Source organism: Notolepis coatsorum (assembly GCF_963971535.1).
Source record: "Notolepis coatsorum genome assembly, chromosome: 19".
NCBI lineage: Eukaryota > Metazoa > Chordata > Actinopteri > Aulopiformes > Paralepididae > Notolepis > Notolepis coatsorum.
In genome coordinates this window covers 18,530,290-18,556,860 of record NC_140183.1, presented here as the reverse complement: position 1 = coordinate 18,556,860, position 26,571 = coordinate 18,530,290, and the positions used below count along the sequence as shown (strand labels likewise).

At 44.6% G+C, this 26,571-nt stretch overlaps 1 protein-coding gene across 1 annotated transcript; it reads left to right on the top strand.

Moving 5' to 3' along the window:
- The first annotated feature begins 601 nt into the window (after positions 1-601).
- LOC311245732 (membrane-spanning 4-domains subfamily A member 4A) lies at positions 602-25,412 on the top strand. The gene is made up of 7 exons (XM_084335694.1): positions 602-821; positions 2,335-2,568; positions 11,042-11,143; positions 12,179-12,235; positions 14,799-14,996; positions 17,349-17,480; positions 24,168-25,412. The coding sequence occupies exons 2-7, from the start codon at positions 2,368-2,370 to the stop codon at positions 24,285-24,287; spliced, it is 810 nt and encodes a 269-aa protein (XP_084191820.1). The 5' UTR covers positions 602-821; positions 2,335-2,367; the 3' UTR covers positions 24,288-25,412.
- The last annotated feature ends 1,159 nt before the right edge of the window (positions 25,413-26,571 follow it).

Below are 26,571 nucleotides of genomic sequence, written 5' to 3'. Positions count from 1 at the left end.
CATTGTATCATTATAGTCCCTGTGTCTCCCTGAATCGGAACAAAGCAAACGAACTACAGGTGTGAAGACGCGTACCGTATTGAACTGATACGGGACGCCCTTTGTCCCGTATATTAAGGTTGCCAGTTTAGTGAGAGAAATGAGCCAGCCGACCTACAAAAACAAGCAAAAGTGTGTCCAAAAGTTGCGGAAAATAAACAGACATGGCAACTCGGGTATGGTGGGCGTGGTTGTGTTTTTAACTAGATGTCAGTATTTGTTATGGTTTGTAAACAACCCCAACAGCACGACACAGACAGGTAGTTCAGAGTTAGCCAAAAACTAAGGGCGTATTTATTTTCAAACAGAAAGAGCGAAAAAACAACATGAAGCATTCAGGGGGAATGTCCTGGAGCAGAGTAGGCTCTGCGGCTCTGCAGCTCGGCCCAGAGCAGAGTAGGCTCTGTGGCGCTGCGGCCTCTGGCTCTGCGGCTCTGCAGCTCACTGTCAATCCACTCGGAGAGGAACAGAGAAAAAGAGGAATGTCAACAATCAAACGCAGGGATTACGAGGCAGTCCAGTAACAAAGCCGAGTCCAGAAATAACAAAGGCGATACCTCTTCAGTGTTAACGAAACACACAAAAAACAGATAGATCTTGAGTCCAGGAAAAACGAGGAAAAACAGAGCATCAAAAAATACACTTCCAAAAACTCACCAAGGGGCAAGGTGAGATACGGGGCGCGGGTCCACAGGAGCAGAGAGGGGCGACAGCGGCGAATTCCAAGGCGTACTGGAGAAACAGATGGAGAACAACACGGGAGGAACAAGCTGCAGGCGGAGGTAAGCAAAACGACCCGACAATGAACCTTCAGAAACCCTGAGTATATAAGGGCTCCCTTCGAGCTGATTCGAAACTCCCTTCAGGTGTGTGGAGGTAATTGGTACCTGGAAGCGTGTGGTAATGGACCAATCCTCACAGTATTTCTATTTACCTGCCCTGGCAGCCCGGAGCCTACTCTTCTTTGCACTTTATTTTTTATTAATCTTTTAATTTGGGTCACACAAGTGTTTCATTGTAATATAAATTGTCCTCTTTCAGTAAAAGTGTTCCCAGGCTTTGTTTTTACAGCACTTTATATGCATACAGTATTATGCTCAAGTTGAGGCTATAGTTCAGCCAATTTATTTAAACAATGTTAAATGCAAATAAAGCACTTTAAACTTTAAGTATGACTAAATGCTTTCTTGACTATATATAGTAACTGTTCCAAAATGCATAGATTTCTATGTATTTTAGGGGTTTGGGGGGCTCGCTCTTTTTAATATAAATGTCATAGATTGTTTTATTTAGATTTCATAGATTTCTATGCATTTCAGGAGTTTGGGGTGCTGGCTCCCCAAAATAATTAAATAACATAACCCTAACCCTAACCCTAAAACCGAAATAAAGTAAAAAAAATAAATAGTGACAAAATCCGGCCATTTTCGCTATGCGCGCGCTCGGTGACAGGTGTCCCTTATTTCTACTGGTCAAAGGTGGCAGCCCTAGTGTATAGGCCTGCCTTAACGTGTACTAAAATAACAGATCTAGTGTGTATAGGCCTGCCTTAACGTGTACTAAAATAACAGATCTAGTGTGCCTGCCTTATCGTGTACTAAATAGTGTGTATGGCCTGCCTTATCGTGTGCTAAAATAACAGATCTATAGACCTGCCTCATCCTGGATTCCAATATTACTTGTTTCTCCTTTTTTGTATGCTTTAACTGCAATCTCAAAAATAAAGTCAGTAGTTTTGTCTTTTTCTTTTTTCAATTGCCCTCACATAATTTATCTCACAACATGTACTTTGCTCACACAGGCTTTGCCAATAGGATTCCATAGCCTACAACAAAGATTAGTCAGAGCAAATAACACCACCAGGTGTATAACTTCCATATTAGGAAATGTTTTATCTGTGGCATACCGGTCCCAAACAGCCACCAGTAGTTCTCGTTCCCGTAAATGGTACAAGGAAGTTCTGATGATAAACAAAAAGATTTAGCTGGACCCTGTGCACACACAGTACGAAGCACTTCCTTGATTTGTATCACAGGTCTAGGCTACATACCCGGAACTTAGAGGTAAGTTAATATGCCAATACATCTATTATGGAGCACATTAATTAATGAATGTCGATCGGTGGATATGCTTTTATGTTACTTAATTAGTTTGCTGGATAATAATAGCCCATAGAATTTTATACCAATGTCGATAAACATGTTCCTGTTCGACCCCGGGTTGAATTGTAGCCTATATCCTACTTGAAACCGTTTATAATATTGATGTATTAAAATGCCTCTTAATCCCCTTTAGTCTCTGCAATCAACAACAATAACACCGTCGATCATGTCCGCTTCTATCACCGCTGCGAACGGGCTGGTCGTGGTGACGCAGGTGTTCTCTCAGGACGACAAGGGCAACATATCGGTCCCGCTGCCGGTCCCGAATGTCACCCCGAGAGTTCTCTACTCGCCACCCGTCGGTGCCCCGTTAAAAGTGTCCGAGATGACGAGGATGTTCCTGCGTGGCGAGCCGCAGTCGCTTGGGGTGAGCCCGTCATATTAGACCACTTTGCATTGGACTACTGACAGTCACTCTGAGGGCACGCACGCACGCGCGCACACACACACACATTCTAATTTATTGTTGTACAATGTACATACCTTGCAGTGTGTTTGTATATTGTGTCTTACATTTTAACTTTAGTTGTTTATACTATGTCTATATCTTTTTGTTTTATACACTGTGGAAAATGAGGGAAACTTAATTGAAACGTTCTGTATGTCTTGCACAATAGAACATTGACAATAACGTTGACTTTGACTTTGAACTTTGGGTGGTCACCCTGCGACTTCAAAAGCTCAGACTGACAGCAATTTTGTTCCTTTATGGATTAACAAGATATTTTTCTATGACCTTACTGAATGATTAGGCTACAATTTGTTGTCTTGGACATAGTATGTATCTTTTCAGTAACATCCTTGAATCATGTTAAGTAAAACATGTTTAGCAAATAAACAAATCTAAATAAAATTGTAATTATTTATTTTCTAGCACCTCTTTCTTCCCATGTATTATTAAACACTACAGAAGGTTAACCCTTTCACTACCACACTACAGAAGGTTAACCTTTCACTACCACACTACATAAGGTTAACCCTTTCACTACCACACTACAGAAGGTTAACCTTTCACTACCACACTACAGAAGGTTAACCTTTCACTACCACACTATAGAAGGCTAACCTTTCACTACCACACTATAGAAGGTTAACCTTTCACTACCACACTATAGAAGGTTAACCTTTCACTGCCACACTACAGAAGGTTACCGAAAGGGTTAACATCCTGTTGTGTGGTAGTGAAAGGGTTAACTGTCTGTAGTGTGGTAGTGAAAGGGTTAACCTTCTGTAATGTGGTAGTGACAGGGTTAATTCGTTATTTCCTTCCCTGTCTGGCTACCCCACGGCCCACACACACCCAAGAGTGAAACATGTATACAATGGGCAGTACATTAGATAGGCCATGTCCCTGGCTCCAACAGCACTGCTAATTGATGAATTAAAGCGGATGTATTGTTTTTGTCCCCCGTGTGTGACATCACTATAATAATTCTATAATAAGGTTCATACCACACTAACAGAAAGGTAACCTTTCACTACCACACTACAGAAGGTTAACATTTCACTACCACACTACATAAGGTTAACCTTTCACTACCACACTACAGAAGGTTAACCTTTCACTACCACACTACAGAAGGTTAACATTTCACTACCACACTAACAGAAAGGTAACATTTCACTACCACACTACAGAAGGTTAACATTTCACTACCACACTACAGAAGGTTAACATTTCACTACCACACTACAGAAGGTTAACCTTTCACTACCACACTACAGAAGGTTAACCTTTCACTACCACACTACAGAAGGTTAACCTTTCACTAACACACTACAGAAAATGTAACCTTTCACTACCACACTACAGAAAGTTAACCTTTCACTACCACACTAACAGAAAGTTAACCTTTCACTACCACACATTAACGATAGGTTATGTATATAACCTAGTTATATTAGTATTGGCCGAGCGTCCCGCTCTAGCCCTACTGAGATACCCCTTATCTCCTAGTACCTACTGTACTCCAATACGAACAACTTAATGCACCCACATCTGATGGGGCCCCGCCCCTATGGAGGCGTAGCCTATATAACCATGACTATGGTCACCAACACACTCTTCCTCGCCAAATCTTGTATGTGGGCAAAAGATCCCTCAAAAGGGAACTCAGGGCCGCGTAGAGCGGGACGCTCGGCCAATACTAATATAACTAGGTTATATACATAACCTATCGTTATATATCGTATATGGCCATCGCGTCCCGCTCTAGCCCTACTGAGATATGGGGTAGAGCGGACGCGAGACCCGACAGATGTACCCCCTGAGGACCCGTAAGCCCACATCAAGGGGTGCGGGGAGCCCCGTCACCCCATCCTTCCTAATGAAGGGGGGGCGCAGTCAACTCCACCTGAATGCGAACAAGGGAGAACTAGAACCCCTTGAACACACCGCACAGGCGGAACCACGTGTGACTTAACACACTGTGGCCCATACCCACACACTCCTGCTACCCTACCAAAGGACGGGAAGCAGGGAAGGCCACAGACCCCAGAACCGCCTGGGAGACAGAACCCCCGGTCATGTCCATGAGGTAAAACCTTACAAAGGGGCCCGGGGAGGACCATGAAGCTGCAGCACAGATGTCCTCCACCGAGGCCCCACCCAGGAGAGCGGCAGAGGCAGCCACCCCACGAGTGGAGTGCGCCCTGATGCCCCCAGGGGGATCCTGCCCAGCCAATGTGTAGCAGAGGGTAATGCCCTCGCACAACCAATGGGACAGGCGCTGTTTCGACAGTGCCTTACCAGCATTAGACCCACCGTAACAGACAAAAAGCTGATCGGTAACCCTGAAGTCCTGAGTACGGCTGAGGTAAATTCCGAAAGCACGGACTGGACATGACAGGTGAAGGGCCGCATCCAACTCACTGGCGTGAGGAGGAGGACGAAACGCCTGAACCACAATATCCCGGGAATGAATGAATGAATGAATGAATGAATGAATGAATGAATGAAAACTTTATTTAACAGATTGCAGAATGGGTACAATACAGTACGGCTCAATACATACAATTGTTAAGGGGATGCAGACCTGAGAAAGACGTTTGTCTTGTTTCCATCAGGGTCCCCCATTTTCAATTCATATAGACATATATGACATACATGACATACAGATAGTCAGTACTGCTACATCTATACATTTATGACATACCAGATTTGCAAATACAGTACTGTTTGTGATACAGAAGGAGTCAAGAAAAGGGAGTATATACATTTGACGTAGAAACTGTACATTGGAGGAGGTTGGGTGGGGGGGGTTGGGTACATTGGGATATTGACAACCATACTGGGTAATTTACATTGGAGGTGGTTGGGGGGGGGGGGGGGGGGGCGGGGGGCACACTGTATAAACAAGTAACACTGTACATTGAGGGGGGGGGGGGAGGAGACACTGTACAAACAAACACAATTGTACATTGAACTATTGACAAAACCATACTAGGTAAATGACTGTACATTGGAGGGGGTTGGGTTAGGATATTTACAGGGGCCAGTGTTGAATTGCAGTCTCCCGTAGGTGTCCCTTGAGAGAGGTTTTGAAAGTGGGTAGTGATCCACATTCCTTTACAGCTTTGGGTAGGGCGTTCCACATTGATGTGGCATAATTGCGAAACGTGTTTAGTCCCTTATTTGAGCCGAATCTGGGTTTAACATGATTTGTGGAGCTCCCTCTGGTGTTGTGATCGTGGTATTCACTGACCTTTGGGAAGTATTTTGACATGTACATGGGTACCTTGGTCGTGTAGTGTATCTTGTAGACCAGGCCCATTGCAAGTTGTTGTACTCTGTCGTCTACTCTAAGCCATCCTAGGTTGTCAAAGTGGGCAGGGGTGAGGTGGGTTCTAGGAGTAAGGTCAAGCAGTAGTCTGACCAGTTTGTTTTGAGATGTTTGTAATTTTGTTTTTAGCGCCTTTGAGGTGCTTTGGTACCATGAGGTGCAAGCATAGTCGTAGTACCCCTGAATGAGTGCTGCTGCCAGAGTCTTCAGGGTGTTCTTGTTTACCAGAGAGGAGATCCGGTACAAGAATCGAGTTCGTTGGTTGACTTTTTTTATTACATTGGATGCCATTTTGTAACAGGAGAGATTAGCCTCTAGGATGAGCTCTGGGAAGGAAGGAACTCCGGATATTTTTAGGCACGAAAAGCAGGATTAGGTCGCAGAGTGGCACCGCAATCGGCCCGAAAAGACAGGCACTCTGGACGTACCGAGAGAGCACAGAGCTCACCTACGCGTTTAGCGGAAGTGACAGCCAGTAGGAACGCGGTCTTGAAAGACAGCTGTCCCAACGGCGCCTGCTCGAGCGGCTCAAACGGGGCCAAGGACAACCGACGAGGACCAATTGAAGATCCCAAGCCGGAGCCAAGGAGCGTTGCACCGGCTTAACGCGTCGAGCGCCAAGCAGGAAACGCTTCACAAGAGGGTGGCTGAACAAAACAGTCCCCTCAATACCCTCATGATAGGAGGATATAGCTGCCGCATATACCCTCACCGTCGAAGCCGACAGTCTATCAAGAAGAGACTGGAGATAACTCAGGACAGCACCCAGGGGGCAGGAGACTGGGTCCCAGCCCTCCCCCTTACACCACTCTTGGAACGCACGCCATCTGCCCGCGTAAACCGCGACAGTGGAGGGAGCATGCACATTCCGGATGGCATCAACCACAGAAGGGTCCATCCTCTCCAGACTCACCCTCCCAGCAGCCACACCAACAGGCGTTGGCCCAACACCGGAGCCTGGAACAGTAATCCGTTGCGCTGTGAGAGGGCCGTCGCTGACCACGGAATGACCCAAGGAGGAGCGACCAGAAGCTGGATCAAGACCGGGAACCACACTGCCGAGCCCCGGTCCGGCGCGACCAGGATCACCGTCCTGCGCTCCCTCCGTATCCGCTCCAACAGCTGACTCAACAGCTGTACAGGAGGAAAGGCGTACAGAAGACCGGGCGGCCATGGAAAGGTCGAGAAGGCATCCACCCCCAAGGGGGGACGATCCGCTCGTCTGAGCGAGAACCACAAGGGGCACTTGTGAGAGCGTCGGCACGCGAACAGATCTACCGAGGCCTCCCCGAACCGATCCCAGATCTGTCTGACTATGTCGGGGCGGAGTTCCCACTCGTCGTAACGAGGACCGCCCGAGACATTATATCCGCCGCCACATTCTCTGTACCAGGAATGTGGAGCGCCCTCAGACTGCGCAGCCTGCGGGATGCCCATAGCAACAGTTCGACCGCCGCCCGGAGCAGGTGGATGGAACGAGTCCCACCCTGCCTGTTGATATACGCCGCCGCTGTCATACTGTCCGTCCTGACCAAAACGTGTTCGCCTACCACCAGGTGGTCGAACCGTTTGAGGACCAGGAGGACCGCCTTCAACTCCAACACATTGATATGCAGGGCAGCCGGGCCAGCATGACCTGTCCAGCTGCCCCCCACTGCATGGGTCCGACACGTCCCTCCCCAACCCGTGAGAGAGGCGTCGGTGAAGACCGTGACGTGTGAGCCCCTGCTGCCTATGGGGACCCCAATGGTGAGGATACCCGGCCTCCTCCAGTGGGCGAGATCTCCCCATATCGACAAAGGAACCGTCAACCGTTTCCATTTGTCCCTCACCGGATCTATTCTCAAAGAGAGAACCCATCTCTGTATCCTCCTCATGAAGAGGAGGCCAAGAGGAACCACCGTGTGAGCAGATGACATAAGGCCCAGCAGACGCATTACTTGCAGCGCCGTAACCGTCCCTCCCAGACGGAAACCCCTGAGCGCGTGACGGAGAACCCCCCGACGCCGCTCCGAGAGGGTTGCAATCAAGGGCCTCGACCTCAATGTCAAGCCCAAGTACTCCACCTGTTGACTGGGAAGAGGGGTACTCTTCTTCCAATTCACAGCAAAACCCAGGCTGGTGAGGAATTCCATCACCAGCCGAGTATGAGACCTGGCAACCTCCTCCGAACGACTGAGGAGTAGAATGTCGTCGAGATAGAATAGAATTTGTAACCCCCGACGACGTAAGGGCCCCAGAGCAGTCGCCACGCACTTGGTGAATGTGCGGGGAGCCAGAGAATAACCAAACGACATCCTCTGGTACTCGTACGCTACGCCCTGAAACAGGAACCGTAGGAATTTCCTGTGAGGAGGGTAAATGGGGATGTGAAAATACGCATCCTTCAGGTCTATGGAGGTGAACCAGTCTCCCCTCCTGACAGCAAGCAGAAGGAGTTTGACGGTCAACATTCTGAATGGTCTCGCTTAGGCCTGCCGCGATAAGCAATAAATCGATTAATTGCCGCGATAATTAAAATTAATGCAATGATTTTGACGGGCGCGATTAATTGCTATTTGCGCGTTTGTTTTAATGAGGCGGAACCAGTGCCCCTTGTCAGTCACTGTCCGTGTTGGGAGGCGGGCCGCTGGCTTTACTACAGAGCACAGCACAGGAGCTCCGTGGGGCAACGCCACATAGCTTAACTACATTTCTCAATAGTGTTGCTCCTTTTAACCAAGTAGCGTTATTTGTAGTGTAACGTTAGAATAACAGAATAACGTTAATACAATTACATGCATCATTGTTTACAATGAACGGGTGGGGCTAGTCAAAGGACTGGAGACGGGGACAAGTTAAACATGAATTAATTTATTATAACAGGTCGTTTTCGAGTCGTGCTGCAGTGCCTACGCACCACAGCTATTCTATTATATACTGCTTTGACGCTTCCTCCTCATCGTTGATTGCCTGTAGTAGCTGCATCTAACGTTAGTAGCTAACGTTAAAACTAAAAAACACAGAACCGGACGAGACAAGTTGTCGGCTAGGATAATCACAACAATACTTCCGGTCCGGTCGGTGGGCTTCAAAATAAAAGTCTTAAACACCGGAAAAGACGGAGCGGTGGGCTTCAAAATAAAAGTGTTGGGAAATAAATTTCTAAAAAAAATTCTCTAACCGGTCGCAATAATATCGCTTATCGCGATATTTTCGGGGGCAATTAATCGCCCAGCAAAATGTGTTATCGTGGCAGGCCTAGTCTCGCTACAATCAACCGATTGAACGCGGACAGATCCAGTATAGGTCTGACCCCCCCTGTTTTCTTGGGTACCAGAAAATAACGGGAGTAGACGCCTGACATTGCGTCCTCTCTCGGGACCACAACGACGGCCTGCTGTCCCCATGAGAAGTGAAGAATGGGGCCGCATACGCTTCAATGAAGGTTCGCGGCCCGCAGCCAAAGGAGAACGATCAGAGCCCCGCTTCCGTGAGTAACAGAGAGAGGATTGATCGGGGAGCGGGCTGCTTGCGGCAAAATGACGACGGCTTGTTTTACCAAACTCGAATTCACCCAAAATGGCCGATCCCTCGGCCGCCAAGGCTGTCGGCCTCGCGGTACCCTGTTGACTCTCCAACCAGGGCACCACTGGCGGGGGAAACATGGCCGCCTGTCGAGGATCTCGCCACAGTCGTTGACGAGACCGTGCTCCCACCTCTGGCTGCACAGCGTGAGGCGGTGTAGGACCCAGATCAACAACCGCCTGCGCCTCCACAGAACGCCCAAAAAGACTATCTGTGGAAAAAGGAGTCGTGAGGAGAGAAAACCTATCCTCTTCCCCAAGAGGAGATTGCTCCAACCAAACATGCCTAACAATCAAAGTTGATAGCATCCTAATCCTCCCCGCAGTTATAGCTTGCGACTGAGTCAAGATCTCCATAACACCACAAACATGAACCATGTTTACAATGCCGGCTGGACCCAAAGTCCTACTACCCGACGCTATTGCGGATAGGAAAGTAGCCAGCTGAGCCATAACTCTGGCCGCCGCTAAATGCCATCCTGTAGCAGTATACCACTCATCCGTCCATACTGCCACCCTCCGAGCCGATTTGCTATCAAGCATCGGCCGGGCGGAACGTCGTTCATCCCCGCCTGGGCACAGGAAAAAAGCTACCTGGCTGCTTAGCCACGGTACCCCCGGCCTGCACCCTGTTGTTAGCCCCTTTACCTGCAAAAAAATTTAAATAGGACTCAGCGAACCCCCCCACATCCACCACCGACTGACCTTCATCAATTAAGCTGGTAAGAGGAGGGAAAAGCGGTATCCCGCGGCGGGGATTATTAGACATTCCAGCGTCAACATCAGCATTAGCAGAAGTAGCAGTAGCAGCATTAGTGTTAACAGCATGCTCCAGGATTGCCAGGAAATCGTCCACTGCAGTGGAACGATCGCCAAGCCGTCCCGGCCCTGGCGCCGAAACATACTCCACAGCATTACCAACACCGACATTGATGCCTACTGACACAGACCTCACCTTTGTACAAGCCGACTCGCTAGTCAAACCTTGCACGCTGCCCCACGGTCTGCCGTCGTCAGCCGAGGAACCATCAGCACAGGTCTCATGTGTCGCTAAAACAAGCTCCGAAGAAGCCAGGGAAAAGCAATCCTCCGGTAAGCTTTCAACATTATGAATCTTCTCTGATCTTTTCATCCTGCTAGTTACATATGGTGCATGCAGCCGATACGATGGAACGAAAATAGAGGAAGAGTGTGTTGGTGACCATAGTCATGGTTATATAGGCTACGCCTCCATAGGGGCGGGGCCCCATCAGATGTGGGTGCATTAAGTTGTTCGTATTGGAGTACAGTAGGTACTAGGAGATAAGGGGTATCTCAGTAGGGCTAGAGCGGGACGCGATGGCCATATACGATATATAACCGTTAACCTTCTGTTGTGTGGTACTGAAAGGGTTAACCGTCTGTAGGCTGTATTATAATATATAATATATATATATATACTACACAGGCCTATAGGGGATTTGATTATTACTAATCGCGTGTGTTGTCTCAGATTGTCCAGATCTTCATTGGCTTGGTGTGCATGATAGTGAGCCTCTCGGCCATTCTCTCCCCCAGCCAGCATGTCCAGGCTCCGTTCTTCATGGGAGTCGCTGTAAGTTTGTTGGTGGGGCGGGTTTTGAGTCGTCATGGGAAGTCTGTGTTAAAGAAACATGCCGGATTGATACCAGATTCCTCTCTGTGAGGTTCAGTGGAAAGCTATCCGGCTGCAAGCTAGCCTAGCTTAGCACAAATTAATGTAAGCTGATACGGACCAGCTAGCCTAGCAATATGCTCATATGTTATTACTTTTATAGATTTTTTTTTTCTTCTTCTTTTTTAAAACATTAGCATAAACAAAGACAGTACAGTAGAGCCCTGACTACTGCACACACTCCAGCTTCCTGCTTTACAAAGGGCTACATGACCAAAAAGGCCAAGCATCAGATAATGTCAGTCAAAGCTTGTTTCTACTAAACACACACAAGGAGGGGAGGGGCTGACCTATTACTTCTGGTGGTTACTCCGTTGCCTGGTGAGAGAGCGAGATAGAGAGAGAGAGAGAGAGAGAGAGAGAAGCTCATTGCAAAATATGATACGTACCAGGAAGTACCAGGAAATTCAAGTTACCCACCCATAGTACAGTAGTTCTTCAAAACTGAGTGAGGGTAGAATCCATGCGTCATTACAAATAACCCTGCACAGAGTAAACTCTGAGCCACGTTGACAGCCCCCCAATATACAATGTACCCAGTTTAATCACCTGTACTTTGTATATTGGTGTTGCACTTTACTGTTACATTTGCGATGGTATTTCCCAAATAGTAAAGGTTTTACTTTCCCATGCATAAACTCCCTAGGCTCTGCTGTTCGAAGATGCTCTCGTACAATGACATATTACAATATTAAAGGACCATAATATTAAAGGGCCATACCAGTCTTCTCTACTGATCACACGGAGAGGAAATTGGTATCTTCTATCGTCTGACTCCGGACAAGACGGTAAACACATTTCCCATAATTTCGGCGTGTTCCTTTATTCACAGACAGCTGTACTAAGCTACACCTTTTTACTTAGATTTATTGTACACCGTCTTCTGTGTGCCAAGTGATGAACTCCTCTCAGCTCGTCTGCTCTCCTCCCCTCCAGTTTGTCGTGTCTGGGTCTCTTGCTGTGGCTGCACGGAGAGGAACCAGCCTTGGTCTGGTAAGTCACTGGTTTTCCACTTCCCCAGGTGGTGGACCGGGCCGCGTGTAGCTTATTCCCAGCGGAAGAGTACGTCGCGTGCTTCCGCGTTTTCTCTGATTGGCCATGACGCCCATGTGACCACGGCAGCGCGAGAGAGCTGCAGCGCGGAAATAGGCTGTCTATTGCCTCGCGCTGCAGTGCGGAAATAGGCTGTCTATTGCCATTCTCTAAGACAAACTCTAACCTTAACCAGCTCCTTAACAGCGCCTAAACTTAACCCTTCTAACCATAACCAACTCCGAAACAATGCCTAACCTTAACCTTAACCTTAACCATGCCTAACCTTAACCATAACCAACTCCGAAAGAATATTGCCATTCTCTAAGACAAACTCTAACCTTAACCAGCTCCTTAACAGCGCCTAAACTTAACCCTTCTAACCTTAACCAACTCCGAAACAATGCCTAACCTTAACCTTAACCTTAATGCCTAAACTTAACCGGCGAAAGAATGCACGTTAAAAAAAAAAAAAAAATTTAAGGGATTCAAACTTGTGACCAACGGACCACAGGACCGCAGCGCTGCCAGTTGAGCTAAGCTTCGAATGAAAATCATCTGGGATTACGGCTACATAATGCGGCAAGCTCTGCCGCAAGCTCTGCCGCTCCGCTCTGCGGCTGCCGCGCCTGCCGCGGGGCGTGTCGCAGCCAATCAGGGAAAACGCGGAAGCACTCGGGCGTACTCTTCCTCTGGGAATAAGCAATAAGCGACCGGGCCAGCGGTTCTCAACGGGCGGGCCGTGGCCCACAAGGGGGCCTGGAGGAGCTGCCGGGAAGCTCGTGAGATGATAGGAAATTATTGAAAAGAATAAATGACAGAATTCCTCTTTCATAAAACAAATCAAGACAGAAGTAACTATTGAACTTAATAAATAACATGTAAATTAAAGAAAATCTATCAAAATCAAAATGAGAAAGCTAGCCTAGCTTAACACAAAATAATGGAAGAGGAATACGGACCACTAGCCTAACTTAAAAATCCAGAGGTGTTTTTAGCCAACAACTAGGCTAAATTCTATTAATTTGTACTAAGGTAGGCTAGCTTGCAGCCGGATAGCGTTCTACTGAACGCACAGTCAGGTAGTGCTACTGCTTTCAGACAGACACGTTCCGGTTCTGGAGCCTCTGAATCTTGGTGCTTTCTGGCGAACCAGCCCGTGTTTACACCTATTTAACCCTCATGTTGTGTTAGGAATTGGCACCAATGACCATTGTTAGCGGGTCAATGTTGACCCAGGGTCTAACTCAGTCCTGACCACTAAAAAGAAAGGAGTATCACTCAATATAGTTAATACTACATCATAACATTATATGCATTCATAACCATTTAATCCCATTGTAATTTGATTTTATGGCCCCCGAGACACATCATGTCCCTTATTTTTAAGATGAAAATGAGGTTGTTCAATCATAATATACTAAATGTGAAACCCATAGATAATAATGTTGTCTGACTATAATAGAACAATATTAGAATATAACTTCTGAAAAAAAGTTTAGTATATTTATTATTATTTTATTTATTTATATTTAGTATTTTTATAGTATAGTTTTACCTTGCCGGGTCAAGAATGACCCTAACACCACAGTTGTACCTTTTTTTCTGCAGATACCTTCAGAATTTTCAAAATGGTGAAACATAGTTTTGCTGTGCTTATAATATATGTGGAGGATATCATAAAGCCTTGTTCTAATAAAACTACATGGTAGTTATTACATATTATAACCTTGAAACGGGTCGCTGGAGACCCTAACACCACATAAGTGTTAAGTAGAACCAACGTTCCACCGTCCTCCGTTACTCGGGCGCGTAAGTAAACACAACAGTGGATAAATGCAATAGGGTCCAGCTGCAGCCCCGTAGATGTTCTCTCACGGGCAACTTCCGCCAGCCACACGACATTTCTGCCGCTGACAGGACACGCGCTGATTGGCGGAAAGTACGGAAGTATCTCTAAGTACGTCTGACGTATCTGGATGGTGGATCAGCATGGTGCAGTGCAAGGCCGAACCTCTGCTGTTCGCCGTTTTCGCTTGTCTTGACAGCCTAGAATATGACACGCCCACTGATGATGTCACGGTTTGCAAGGAAAAAACAACTATTTTTCGGTTCCAGCTGAGCACAGACTTTCCACGTTCCGAACCAATTATTTCCGGTCTGAACACGCCGGCCGGTTCAAGATTAGGTTCGGGAACCGGAACCGGCACTGAGCCCTGCTGGTTTGAAAGGGCTAAGAGAGGAAATTGGTATCCATCTTCTCATCTGACTCTGGAGAGGATGGTAAATGCATTTCCCATAATGTTGGCACGTTCCTTTAAGAGGTCTGCCGTATGTGAATGTGACAAGTGGCCAACACACTATGAAGAATTAAAAAAATAAATGTATATATAAAAAAGTAGGCAAAGAAGCCTGGAAACCATGGTGAACTCTGGAGTCCGCTGAGCGAGGGGGATCAATGTATTGGTGGAGTTCCTGCCGACGTTCCCTCGCTTCACCCTCCTTTTGTTTGGCATCCCTTCAGATCAGAGCAACACTGGCTCTCAACATCATCAGCAGCCTGGTCGGCCTCGCTGGTGTCGCCTACATCTGCTTCCTGCTGGCCACGAAAACAAACGAGGATTTGTGCGACCCGAATGCCGTTCAGCTGGACAGTATGGAGTACCCACAGTACGTACGGCGTGGGAGAGAGGCATGCAGGCAGATAATGTGGCAGTTGAACGTGAGTTCACGTTTTTCGCTATTACACACATTTCCTTCCAAGTCATTCTGTGCGGCACGTCCATTCTCTCACAGTAGGATAGGATGGTTCCTGTGTGTTGTTTTCTGGTGTCACTCCCTCCTTTAGAGATCATGAGTGATTTCAGGGTTTCCACACGCAACATAAATGGAGCCAGAGATTTGAGGAAGAGAGCAAGCCTGTTTGAACTTTGTAAAGGGAAGAGTTTTAATGTAATGAGGATTCAGGGAACACACAGGTGATTGATTGAATGAACATTTTATGAACAGATTGCAGAATGGGTACAATACGGTGGCATGGTGGTGTAGTGGTTAACACTGTCGCCTCACAGCAAGAAGCTCCAGGGTTTGATTCCCGCTTGGGGACCAGGTTTCTGCGATGCCAGGTACCCAGGTGGGGGATCTCCCAGGCCTTTCTGTGTGGAGTTTGCATGTTCTCCCCGTGCTCGCAAGGGTCCCCCCCCCCCCTCGATAAGAGAAACCCAATGGAAAAACATGCACAACAGATTGCTGACGCTGTCGCGTCCCTGACGAAGACGGGCAGGAGCACTTGGATTGGTCCCCGGGCGTGGCCCTCGCCAACGCCCTGTCTGCTCCCGGCAGCCCTTGGGGGGAAGGATGACGGGATGGGTTAAGAGCAGAGCTCGCAATTAGCACCGTGCAATCCATTCTTTGAGACTGACCGGAGGAGGAAATGGGATGGAGAGTTTGTTCTAAGCCACTTGAGTAACAGCAGTGGAGGTGTAGCACTCCTTTTCTCCAGGAACCTTCTGCCAAGGTCTTTTGTGATGGAAGAAATAATGAAGGGTATGTTGTTGGTGGTTAAAGCCAAATATGAGCTTTTTAATATTGTTTTTGTAAATGTACCTGAGTTCAGTTTCTAAGTGAACTTGGAGTAGTTTTAAGTCAGTGTGAGCCTGATGAGATTTGAACTGTACAGAGAACGATCCGTTAGATAGAAACCACAGTGAACCACATCCTGCTTGAAAACAAGCTATGAAGCAGCTGAAATGTATGGTGAGCACAGACAGTACACCTGGGTTCATAGCAGAGATAATAGGTCTCATTCACCAACATTGTCATAAGATTTCTCTTACGCCAACCACCATGGAAGGTCATAAGAGAAACGCGATGATAATTACACCCGGATTCACCAAACACCTGCCGCACCGCTCGCGCACACACGCGCGTGCGCGCTGTATAGTCTACGTGCATAATGAATGAACGCAGTAGGCTTATATTATTCTAATGACTTGTTTTATTAGGAGATCACAGATACTGCGCTGCCCTATAGTAGTACAGTACGTACACGGGCGTGAGTGGACCAGACTCCACAGAGTCGTTGCGCACCGGTGTCCCACAAATATTGTTATATTTATTTAAATTATGATTAATTAATTCCAAGGAGGCCTGTAGAGTTGACATGAATGAAATCACTATGATTCCCTCCAAATAAAGCCCTTAAGAACACGGCGCACACCAGTCTGTCAACTTACGACTGCTTTTCAGCGCTCCTAAATCCTGCTCTTAGTTAGGACCGAATCCAGGAGAAGGGACCGTTCGTGAATCCCAAAATTGGCCCGAAAATGTCGCGCTAAGACCAAGATTGTTGGTGAATGAGACCCCATCTTTTGAAAGGGTGCAGTATAATAGGTTTTTCTGAACCTTCCATGGTGTCTTGCAAATATAAAGCACAAGTCAGCATATTGGCACTTTAACACTGCTTTGATTTTGGATGTACATTTAAAAAATATATATATAAGAATTTGAGAAAGTCTTTAGAAATAGGAAAGGAGAGTTTGTGTCATTGAAACAATGGGATTGTGGGAAAATAGAGATTCGGCAGCTTTGTCAACAGTATGCCCTCAATGTCTCTTGTGACATCACCGAATCAAAAAAGGAAGTTGTGTTTTTAGTATGATGAGGTGATGTGAGACAGATTTAATTGTAGTGATATTATGTAAATAAAGTTTTTCTAAAAATCTCACCCTCTCTCTCTCTGTCTCTCTTTCTCTCTCTCTATCCCTCTCTCTCTCTTTCACCCTCTCTCTCTCCCTCTATCTCCCTCTCTCCCTCTCTCTCTCTCACCCTCTCTCCCTCTCCCCCTCTCTCTCTCTCTCTCTCTCTCTCTCACCCTCTCTCCCTCTCCCTCTCTCTCTCTCCCTCTATCTCCCTCTCTCCCTCTCTCTCCCTCACCCTCTCTCCCTCTCCCTCTCTCTCCCTCTCCCTCTCTCTCTCTCTCTCTCTCTCTCTCTCTCTCTCTCTCTCTCTCTCTCTCTCTCTCTCTCTCTCTCTCTCTCTCTCTCTCTCTCTCTCTCTTTCTCTCTCTCACCAGGCGGTTCTGTCAGGAGTCAGAGGCGTGGTGCTGGTGTTGTTGGTGTTGGAGGTGTGTGTGTCCGTCACCGTCTGTGTCTTCTCTGGTAAAGCCGTGACCCGGCGCGCTCTCTACCACTACCCTGCTGCCACCGTAAGAAACCTCCATGTTTTCAAACGTTATTCTGCTTTTTCAAAAGCTCTTCGGACGTCGATCGACGGTGTCCAGTGTTCATTCTCCTTTACAGAAAGTCAACGTGACATTTACATGCTACGTTTCCTGTGACTTCACACCGGGTGATTCACATGATGCCAGTGTTGTCATTTCGATGACATCTGAAGTAGAACAAAGAACTAAATGAATAAATGATCATTGCATTTATATAGCGCTTTTTTCTAGACAGACTCAATGCACTTTTTACAATGTAGGGAAGTTGCCTCCTTTGTGTAGCACCCAACCTTGGGCTACGCAGGCTCAATGGCTGCCATACACTGGCACCGGGGGTGGGTGATTCGTTGGCCTTGATGTCAGAGACCTGATTGGGAATTTGGCCAGGAACATCAGGGAACCCACTTAACACTGCTGCTCATCATCACACAATGTGATGCTTGAGGGGAAACATTGGTTCAGGAGGTAGAGCGGTCGTCTGGTAGTCGGTAGGTTCCCGGTTCGATTCCCGCTCCGCCCGGGCAGTGTGTCAAATTGTCCTTGAGCAAGATACGTAACCCCTAATTGCTCCCGATGAGCAGGTTGGCACCTTGCACGGTTGCCTCCTCCGTCGGTGTGTGAATGTGTGAACGTGAGGAACAAATGTGTAAAGCAATTTGGATAAAAGCGCTATATAAATGCACCATTTACCATTTATGAGCTACTTCTTAATATGATGTCATGAGATGTTGTCTGTGATTTCTCTTCATATATAATATATATATATATGTCATTTAATATATATATATATATATATATATATATATATATATATATATATATATATATATATATATATATATATATATATATATGGTATATAAATTAGGGATGGGCACGAGTAATATTTCCCCAGATCGAGTGATCATATGAATTACTTGAGTAGTGATTGAGTACTCGTTTAGGGAAATCAATTTTTAGAATGCATCTTAAAGAGCATGGCGGCAATAACAATACTTAATGCTTATCTTTTAATAATAATTACATTACCTCCACTCTGCAGCAGGTATTTTCCTACACAATGTGTTCTCTTTGGCTAGCTGTAGTAGCAGTGTTTGGGTCTATGTAGCACAACTAACAGCAACTTTTAGCGAGCCACAACTTCAGCGTGTCTGTAAATCGTCTATGAACGCTATGTAAAGTGGACAACATGTTGTAGGCACAATCTGGAAATGTACAAAAACACTAACTACTGTTTTTATCTATTTTAGCTAGCTGTATTCAACATTATTCCTCTCTAACTCGCTCACTGTTGTCTTCCTGCACGATTTCAGAGCGAGATTTCTGTTTCAGTGGCAAAAATGAACACTTTTAGACTTTTAGTGGATGTAATTGGTAACTAAATTAAAAAGATAAATACAAATTAAGAATTAAGTTCCTTCAAAAACCACTCGAGTTCAGTTGAAACGGCGAGTACACAAGTAATGGATTACTCATGCCCATCCCTACTAAATATTCAAGGTGAGTATTTATATACTCATTTTCTGCTAATCCCATCCACCCTCTTGTCTTGTCTAGGAACCAATTCTAGGACACAGTTCTGTCAAGCTCCAACCAGATTTGACTCACGGGTTGAAAATATTGTTTTCTTTTATCTTGGTGTGGCAGTTTTTTTTATGTATCTTCATTTCTCTCACTTTTCACGTTGCCTCACATTAAGTATTTGTCTCTCCCTCCTTCTTGTGTTTCCCTGTCTAGATTCAGTAGTTCTATTTATTGTGTTTCCCTGTCTAGGTTTAGTAGTTCTATATATTGTGTTTCCCGGTCTAGGTTCAGTAGTTCTATATATTGTGTTTCCCTGTCTATGTTCAGTAGTTCTATATATTGTGTTTCCCTGTCTAGGTTTAGTAGTTCTATATATTGTGTTTCCCTGTCTAGGTTCAGTAGTTCTATATATTGTGTTTCCCTGTCTAGGTTTAGTAGTTCTATGTATTGTGTTTCCCTGTCTAGGTTTACTAGTTCTATGTATTGTGTTTCCCTGTCTAGGTTTAGTAGTTCTATATATTGTGTTTCTCTGTCTAGGTTTACTAGTTATATGTATTGTGTTTCCCTGTCTAGGTTTACTAGTTATATGTATTGTGTTTCCCTGTCTAGGTTTAGTAGTTCTATATATTGTGTTTCCCTGTCCCCGTTTGTATTTGACCCAGCTGTTTCCCATTTGTCATTTAGATAATTTAAACACAATAAAGTCTCTCCACTCACAAGTACACATGAGCACACACGCACACACGCACGCACACACACACACACACACACACACACACACACACACACACAACACACATGCTGCAACCGCTTTAAACAATCACTTTAAATAAAATGTCACTTTAAACGAAATGGAAAAGTCACTTTAAGGGAATGAGGAATATAAAAGTCACTTTAAGGAAAGAACAGATGTGGTTCTTGTATAGTATAGTTTAGATATAGTAAGTATAGCATAATGACAGAGTTAAAATAGTATATTGTATAGTAGTGTACATAGGAACCAGTGCCTTCTCAGGCATTTAGCATGTCTATTTTTACCATGCACATCTTATGTCTTCTTATTACCTGTTTTTTTTCTATGTCTATTTTATTATTGTATTATTGCACAATCGATGCGGCATGACCACCCGCATTTCACTGTATGCCCTGGTATGTATGTGACAAATAAACCTCTTGATTCTTATAAATAAATGTTTTTAATTGTCATTAAAATAAAAGTTCGAAATTAAATGAAATAAGGGTCAACGGTATTCCGTACAGAGTGAAATAAGCGACCAAACTGGCCAGCGTATCATCTTGACTTGATATTTGAAAAATCTCCAGTTTCAAAGCATTATTGAGCAAAAGCTGTTATATTTAACAAAATTATGACCACTTAATAATGATTTCATACAGGCTAAAACACCCTGAGAAGCACACATTTCATATAAATGTATGACTATGCTGCTACAGTGTCCGAGGCGTGCGCCTCGCAAACTCCCTCAAATCTTGATGAGACAAACGCCTTGTATGGAACATGGTTAGTCTATATTAATCAACATTGTTGTGTATGGAACATGGTTAGTCTATATTATTAATCCACATTTTTGTGTATCGAACATGGTTAGTCTATATGAATCAACATTGTTGTGTATGGAACATGGTTAGTCTATATTAATCCACATTGTTGTGTATGGAACATGGTTAGTCAATACGCCCACTGTGAATAGACTAGGGTGCTGGGAGTATAAACTCTGCGCAGAATCATTTGAATGTTTGCGTTCGGACACACAGCCTGACCTGTGACCTCATTAAATACACACACAGCCTGACCTCATTAAATACACACACACAGCCTGACACCATTAAATACACACACACACACACAGCCTGACATCATTAAATACACACATACAGCCTGACACCATTAAATACACACACACAGCCTGACCTCATTAAATACACACACACAGCCTGACCTCATTAAATACACACACACAGCCTGACCTCATTAAATACACACACACAGCCTGACCTCATTAAATACACACACACAGCCTGACCTCATTAAATACACACACACAGCCTGACCTCATTAAATACACACACACAGCCTGACCTCATTAAATACACACACAGCCTGACCTCATTAAATACACACATACAGCTTGACCTCATTAAATACACACACAATACACACATACAGCCTGACATCATTAAATACACACACAGCCTGACATCATTAAATACACACATACAGCTTGACCTCATTAAATACACACAATACACACACACAGCCTGACCTCATTAAATATACACACACAGCCTGACACCATTAAATACACACACACAGCCTGACATCATTAAATACACACATACAGCTTGACCTCATTAAATACACACACAATACACACAGACAGCCTGACCTCATTAAATACACACACACAGCCTGACCTCATTAAATACACACATACAGCCTGACCTCATTAAATACACACACACAGCCTGACATCATTAAATACATACATACAGCCTGACCTCATTAAATACGTCCAGTTTTGGGTTTAACTCGTCAGTTGAGTCCAGCCCCTGTTGTCCTGCACTTGGGTCCTCCTACTACAAACCATTACACTATGTGCATTTTGATCTACATATAACGTGTATTTTGTATGTGATGGTCTCTCCTTTGTCTTGTAAGAGGAGTCTAACCTCAAGAGTTCCTCCTCCTGAGAATTTTCCCTTTTTTTTGTTACATAATATAAAACTACAGGTTCATACCTTCAAAATAAGCCATCAATTGTAAAATTCGAAACAATGGGCCTCATTCACCAATACTCTCTTAACTCTCTCTTATGATTTTCTTAACTGTCTGTTAAGAGAAAAATAAGAAAAGCCACCGCCGAATTCATCAACCCGTTCTTAACTTCCAAATCTGTTCTTACCCAGGTGTGTTGAATGATGAATCCCACTAATTCTTAAACTGAAATGCGCGTTCTTGTTCATTGCATTTGCATACAGACACGCCCTGCCAGCTCCTTATAAGGCGAGGTTCGGCATTGCCCTGCACCATGCTGATCAATTCAACAGGTAGCGCGGAAGCGGTTTGCGACTGATCGAAAAATGAGATTAGATTCAAATTAGGGATGCTCGATATTGGCTTTTTTACCGATACCGATATACCGATATTGTCCAACTCTTAATTTCCGATACCGATATCAACCGATACCGATATATGCAGGGTCGTCGTCGTCGTCCCCCCCCCCCCCCCCCCCCAAAAACGGAATAATTTCAGGTAATTAACATTACTTATTACATGGCGTTTTAACATTCGCCAAAATGCTTGATTGTGATTGGTCAATAGCGCTCCGTTGCCCCTAGCAGCGGTCAATTATTTCTCGATAATTCACCGCTGCTATGGGCAACGCGCAATAATGACCGCTGTTAGGGGAAAGATAGCCTCGCAGCCGGACTCTCGCAGCGTTATACCATGCACAGCCTGCGGAGCACGGCTGTGCAGCGCCTGTCCGAGGCAGGTCTTGACAGTACACCATGCATTTGATCTTGTCTTGTCGATGGTGTAAAATGTATTATATTGTTGGTAAGTTAGCCCTGTAATAAGCGGGATAATGTATACGTTGACACTGCGAGATTCAAACCTAAATAGACTCAGCTTTACCATATGCACAGCTGCACTGCATCAGGTGTAATCAAGCCCATTGTGATATTTCCTCCAACGCCAGAGGAGCAACAGAACAACCGCGTCTGCATTTGATCTCGTCTTGTCGATGGTGTAAAATTAATTACGTATATTGTTAGTAAGTTAGCCCTGTAATAAGCGGGATAATGTATAGCTATACTGCGCCTCGGTGTTCCAGAATGCAGTGTCGGTCAATTATTTTGCGACAATTACCTCGTAGCTAGACATTATCCCTTACATATCTCTTGTTGTGTAATTAACACAACATTATGCATACTTTGACAATAAATAAAATAATAATTTGTTCTTACTTGCTTGCCTGGGTAAATAAAGGTTAAATAAATGTAAAAAAAAATAATAATAATAAAAAAAAAAAAAATTAAACCGATACCGATATTTTCCGATATCACATTTGTATGCCAATATCGGCCGATAATATCGGTAGGCCGATAATATCGGACATCCCTAATTCAAATGTATTGTTATTATATAGCACAAGTACAATACACCATCCAACCAGAGTGGATAAATAAATGCTCCATCAATAATAAGAGTCAAGAGCCAATCACGTCGTTCAGTATTGACATTACTAAATTAGATGTCATGCTAATATGTCATGTTCTACAGTAGGACATACTACTATAATACCTAATAAAACAAGTTTTTAAAGTTGTATTTGGGGGCAATTGACCAATGGTAGAATTTTTTTCTGTCTGTGGTCCTCTCCTACGCACCTACGCAAAGGTTCTGCTCTTTGATAGGAGCTATGCTCCATGCTCTACACACCTGAACACCTGCAGGTGAGAAAAAGTTCTGCTCTTTGATAGGAGCTAAGCTGTCATGGCGCCATGCTCCACTTGAGTGTCCTGCCAGAACTCGCTTTGCCCCATAATCGCAGATCGTTCTTTTAATTATAGAGATCAATTGTAACAATCCACCTGCCCACCTGAAGCCAGTGGACAATTATAGCACAAATTAATGGAAGCGGATACGGACCACTAGCCTAGCTTAAAACTCTGGGAGAGGTGTTTTTGGCCAACACCTAGGCTACTTGGTCCATATCCGCTTCCATTCATTTGTGTTAAGCTAGACTAGCTTGCAGCAAGATAGCTTTCTACTGAACACACAGAGAGGAAATTTGTATCTATCTTCTTGTCTGACTCTGGAGAAGATGGTAAGCGCATTTCCCATAATGTTGGCGTGTTCCTCTAATATGTCGTTCAAAATCACGAGTGTACATCACCAGGTGAAATTTATGTTTCACATGTGAGATGCTTTTGCTGCTAGTGCACGGCTGACCAGAGTTTATGTTGTAATGTTTATTACTGAATTATTAATCAATCACCGGATTCTATTTAGCATCTAATAAGATGTACAGTAGAACGACGGCCTTACAGTATGTGTTGCTGCCCGTCAAAGGCAAGAATGACACGGGACACAAGTGTTCTTAAAAGCTGTTTTTGTTATCGTAGGTGGTGGAGAGCGGGTGCGTTGCAGCCACCAGCACTCTGTCTGTGTGCGACAGTGACGTGGCCCTTCTGGATGAGGAACCTGAGAAACCAGGGACCATTCCACCACCGTACTCACCTTGAAGCAGAGATGCTTCTGAACTTTCTACTATACTTTAAGCTGCTATTGATAACATTGAGCCACTAGATGTCGCATTAGAGCACCAGCATGTCATTTATCCAATCAGGTGCGTTCTACATGAGGAAATGGGAAGTAGGGAGGGAATACATGCCTGCAACATGTAAACAACAACATACATTTTGGACCCGCCAAAACCTTATAAATGATCAATTAATTAATAATTTTTTTGGGGGGGGGGAGCAATACTTTTATTCTGCAGCTTTCTAAAAGCTCTGGATGTATTATAAAAAGGATTACTCTAAATAAACATGTTATCTAGTAGCCACTACTAGGAGGATGTCTACATCAATAATATCATTGTAAATTCAATGTCCATACCTTGGCAGGATTACCGCAGAAATACACCATATACATATACAGTGTTCAGGTCAGTGTTGAGACCGATGAGGATGAAAGACAACTGATGAAACCAAGTCCATCCATATCCTCTCTATATTGTATTGATATTGCGTGTGTCGTAACCCTTTCATTACCACACTATAGAAGGTTAACCATTTCACTACCACACTATAGAAGGTTAACCCTTTCACTACCAAACTACAGACGGTTAACCGTGTGGTAGTGAAAGGGTTAACATTCTGTAGTGTGGTAGTGAAAGGGTTAACCTTCTGTAGTGTGGTAGTGAAAGGTTAACCTTCTGTAGTGGTCGTGAAATGATTTACCCTTTGTAGTGTGGTAGTGAAAGGGTTAACCATGGTCTTATCCTGAGAACAGCACCAGCAACGGTCTTATTAATTTACTGTAATTATACGAAGGCATCACAACTAATCTGACAATGATATATTTTGTTGAAGTTTCTCCTTGTAGTAGCACTATACTCAAGTGCACTTTGGGTAAACCCATCCATGATTATCGATGTTTGTGACTATCCTTTAACAATATCTTCAGGGAACAGAAAATGAAATTGTAGGAGAAATTATGGTTTGGTATCTGTTGAAAAATACATCTATTTACTCTTCAGCGCAGGTCTGTAACCTTGAAATATTCCTTTTTATTTTACTGGACACTAACTTTTTTATTCTTCCTCATGTTATTTCTTTCAATAAATCCAAGATGTCAACATCAAACCACTGACTGTTGTCCTTCTTGATGAAATGTTCAAAGGTTTGTACACCTTCTGACATATCTTTCCCAATGTCCCACTTGTTTATATTGGTCTATTCTATTAGAAGTCACTTCCCATATTGCCATTAAATTCAATAGACGGATGAAATAGCAATAGCAAGGCTCATACATCACCAACAGAATGAAGATCACTACAGGAATTACATAAAATTTGTCATGATCCCCACTCCTGTCTAGCCCTCATCACCATCTTCTCACTCCTGCCTATAGCCCTCATCATCGTCTTCTCACTCCTGTCTATAGCCCTCATCATCATCTTCTCACTCCTGTCTATAGTCCTCATCATCATCTTCTCACTCCTGTCTAGTCCTCATCATCATCTTCTCACTCCTGTCTATAGTCCTCATCATCTTCTCACTCTTGTCTATAGTCCTCATCATCGTCTTCTCACTCCTGTCTATAGCCCTCATCATCATCTTCTCACTCCTGTCTATAGTCCTCATCATCATCTTCTCACTCCTGTCTAGTCCTCATCATCATCTTCTCACTCCTGTCTATAGTCCTCATCATCTTCTCACTCTTGTCTATAGTCCTCATCATCATCTTCTCACTCTTGTCTATAGTCCTCATCATCATCTCACTCCTGTCTAGCCCTCATCATCTTCTCACTCCTGTCTATAGCCCTCATCATCATCTTCTCACTCCTGTCTATAGCCCTCATCATCTTCTCACTCCTGTCTATAGCCCTCATCATCTTCTCACTCCTGTCTATAGCCCTCATCATCTTCTCACTCCTGTCTATAGCCCTCATCATCATCTCACTCTTGTCTATAGTCCTCATCATCATCATCTCACTCTTGTCTATAGTCCTCATCATCATCTTCTCACTCCTGTCTAGCCCTCGTCATCTTCTCACTCCTGTCTATAGCCCTCATCATCATCTCACTCTTGTCTATAGTCCTCATCATCATCTTCTCACTCTTGTCTATAGTCCTCATCATCATCTTCTCACTCTTGTCTATAGTCCTCATCATCATCTTCTCACTCTTGTCTATAGTCCTCATCATCATCTTCTCACTCTTGTCTATAGCCCTCATCATCATCTCACTCTTGTCTATAGTCCTCATCATCATCTTCTCACTCCTGTCTATAGCCCTCATC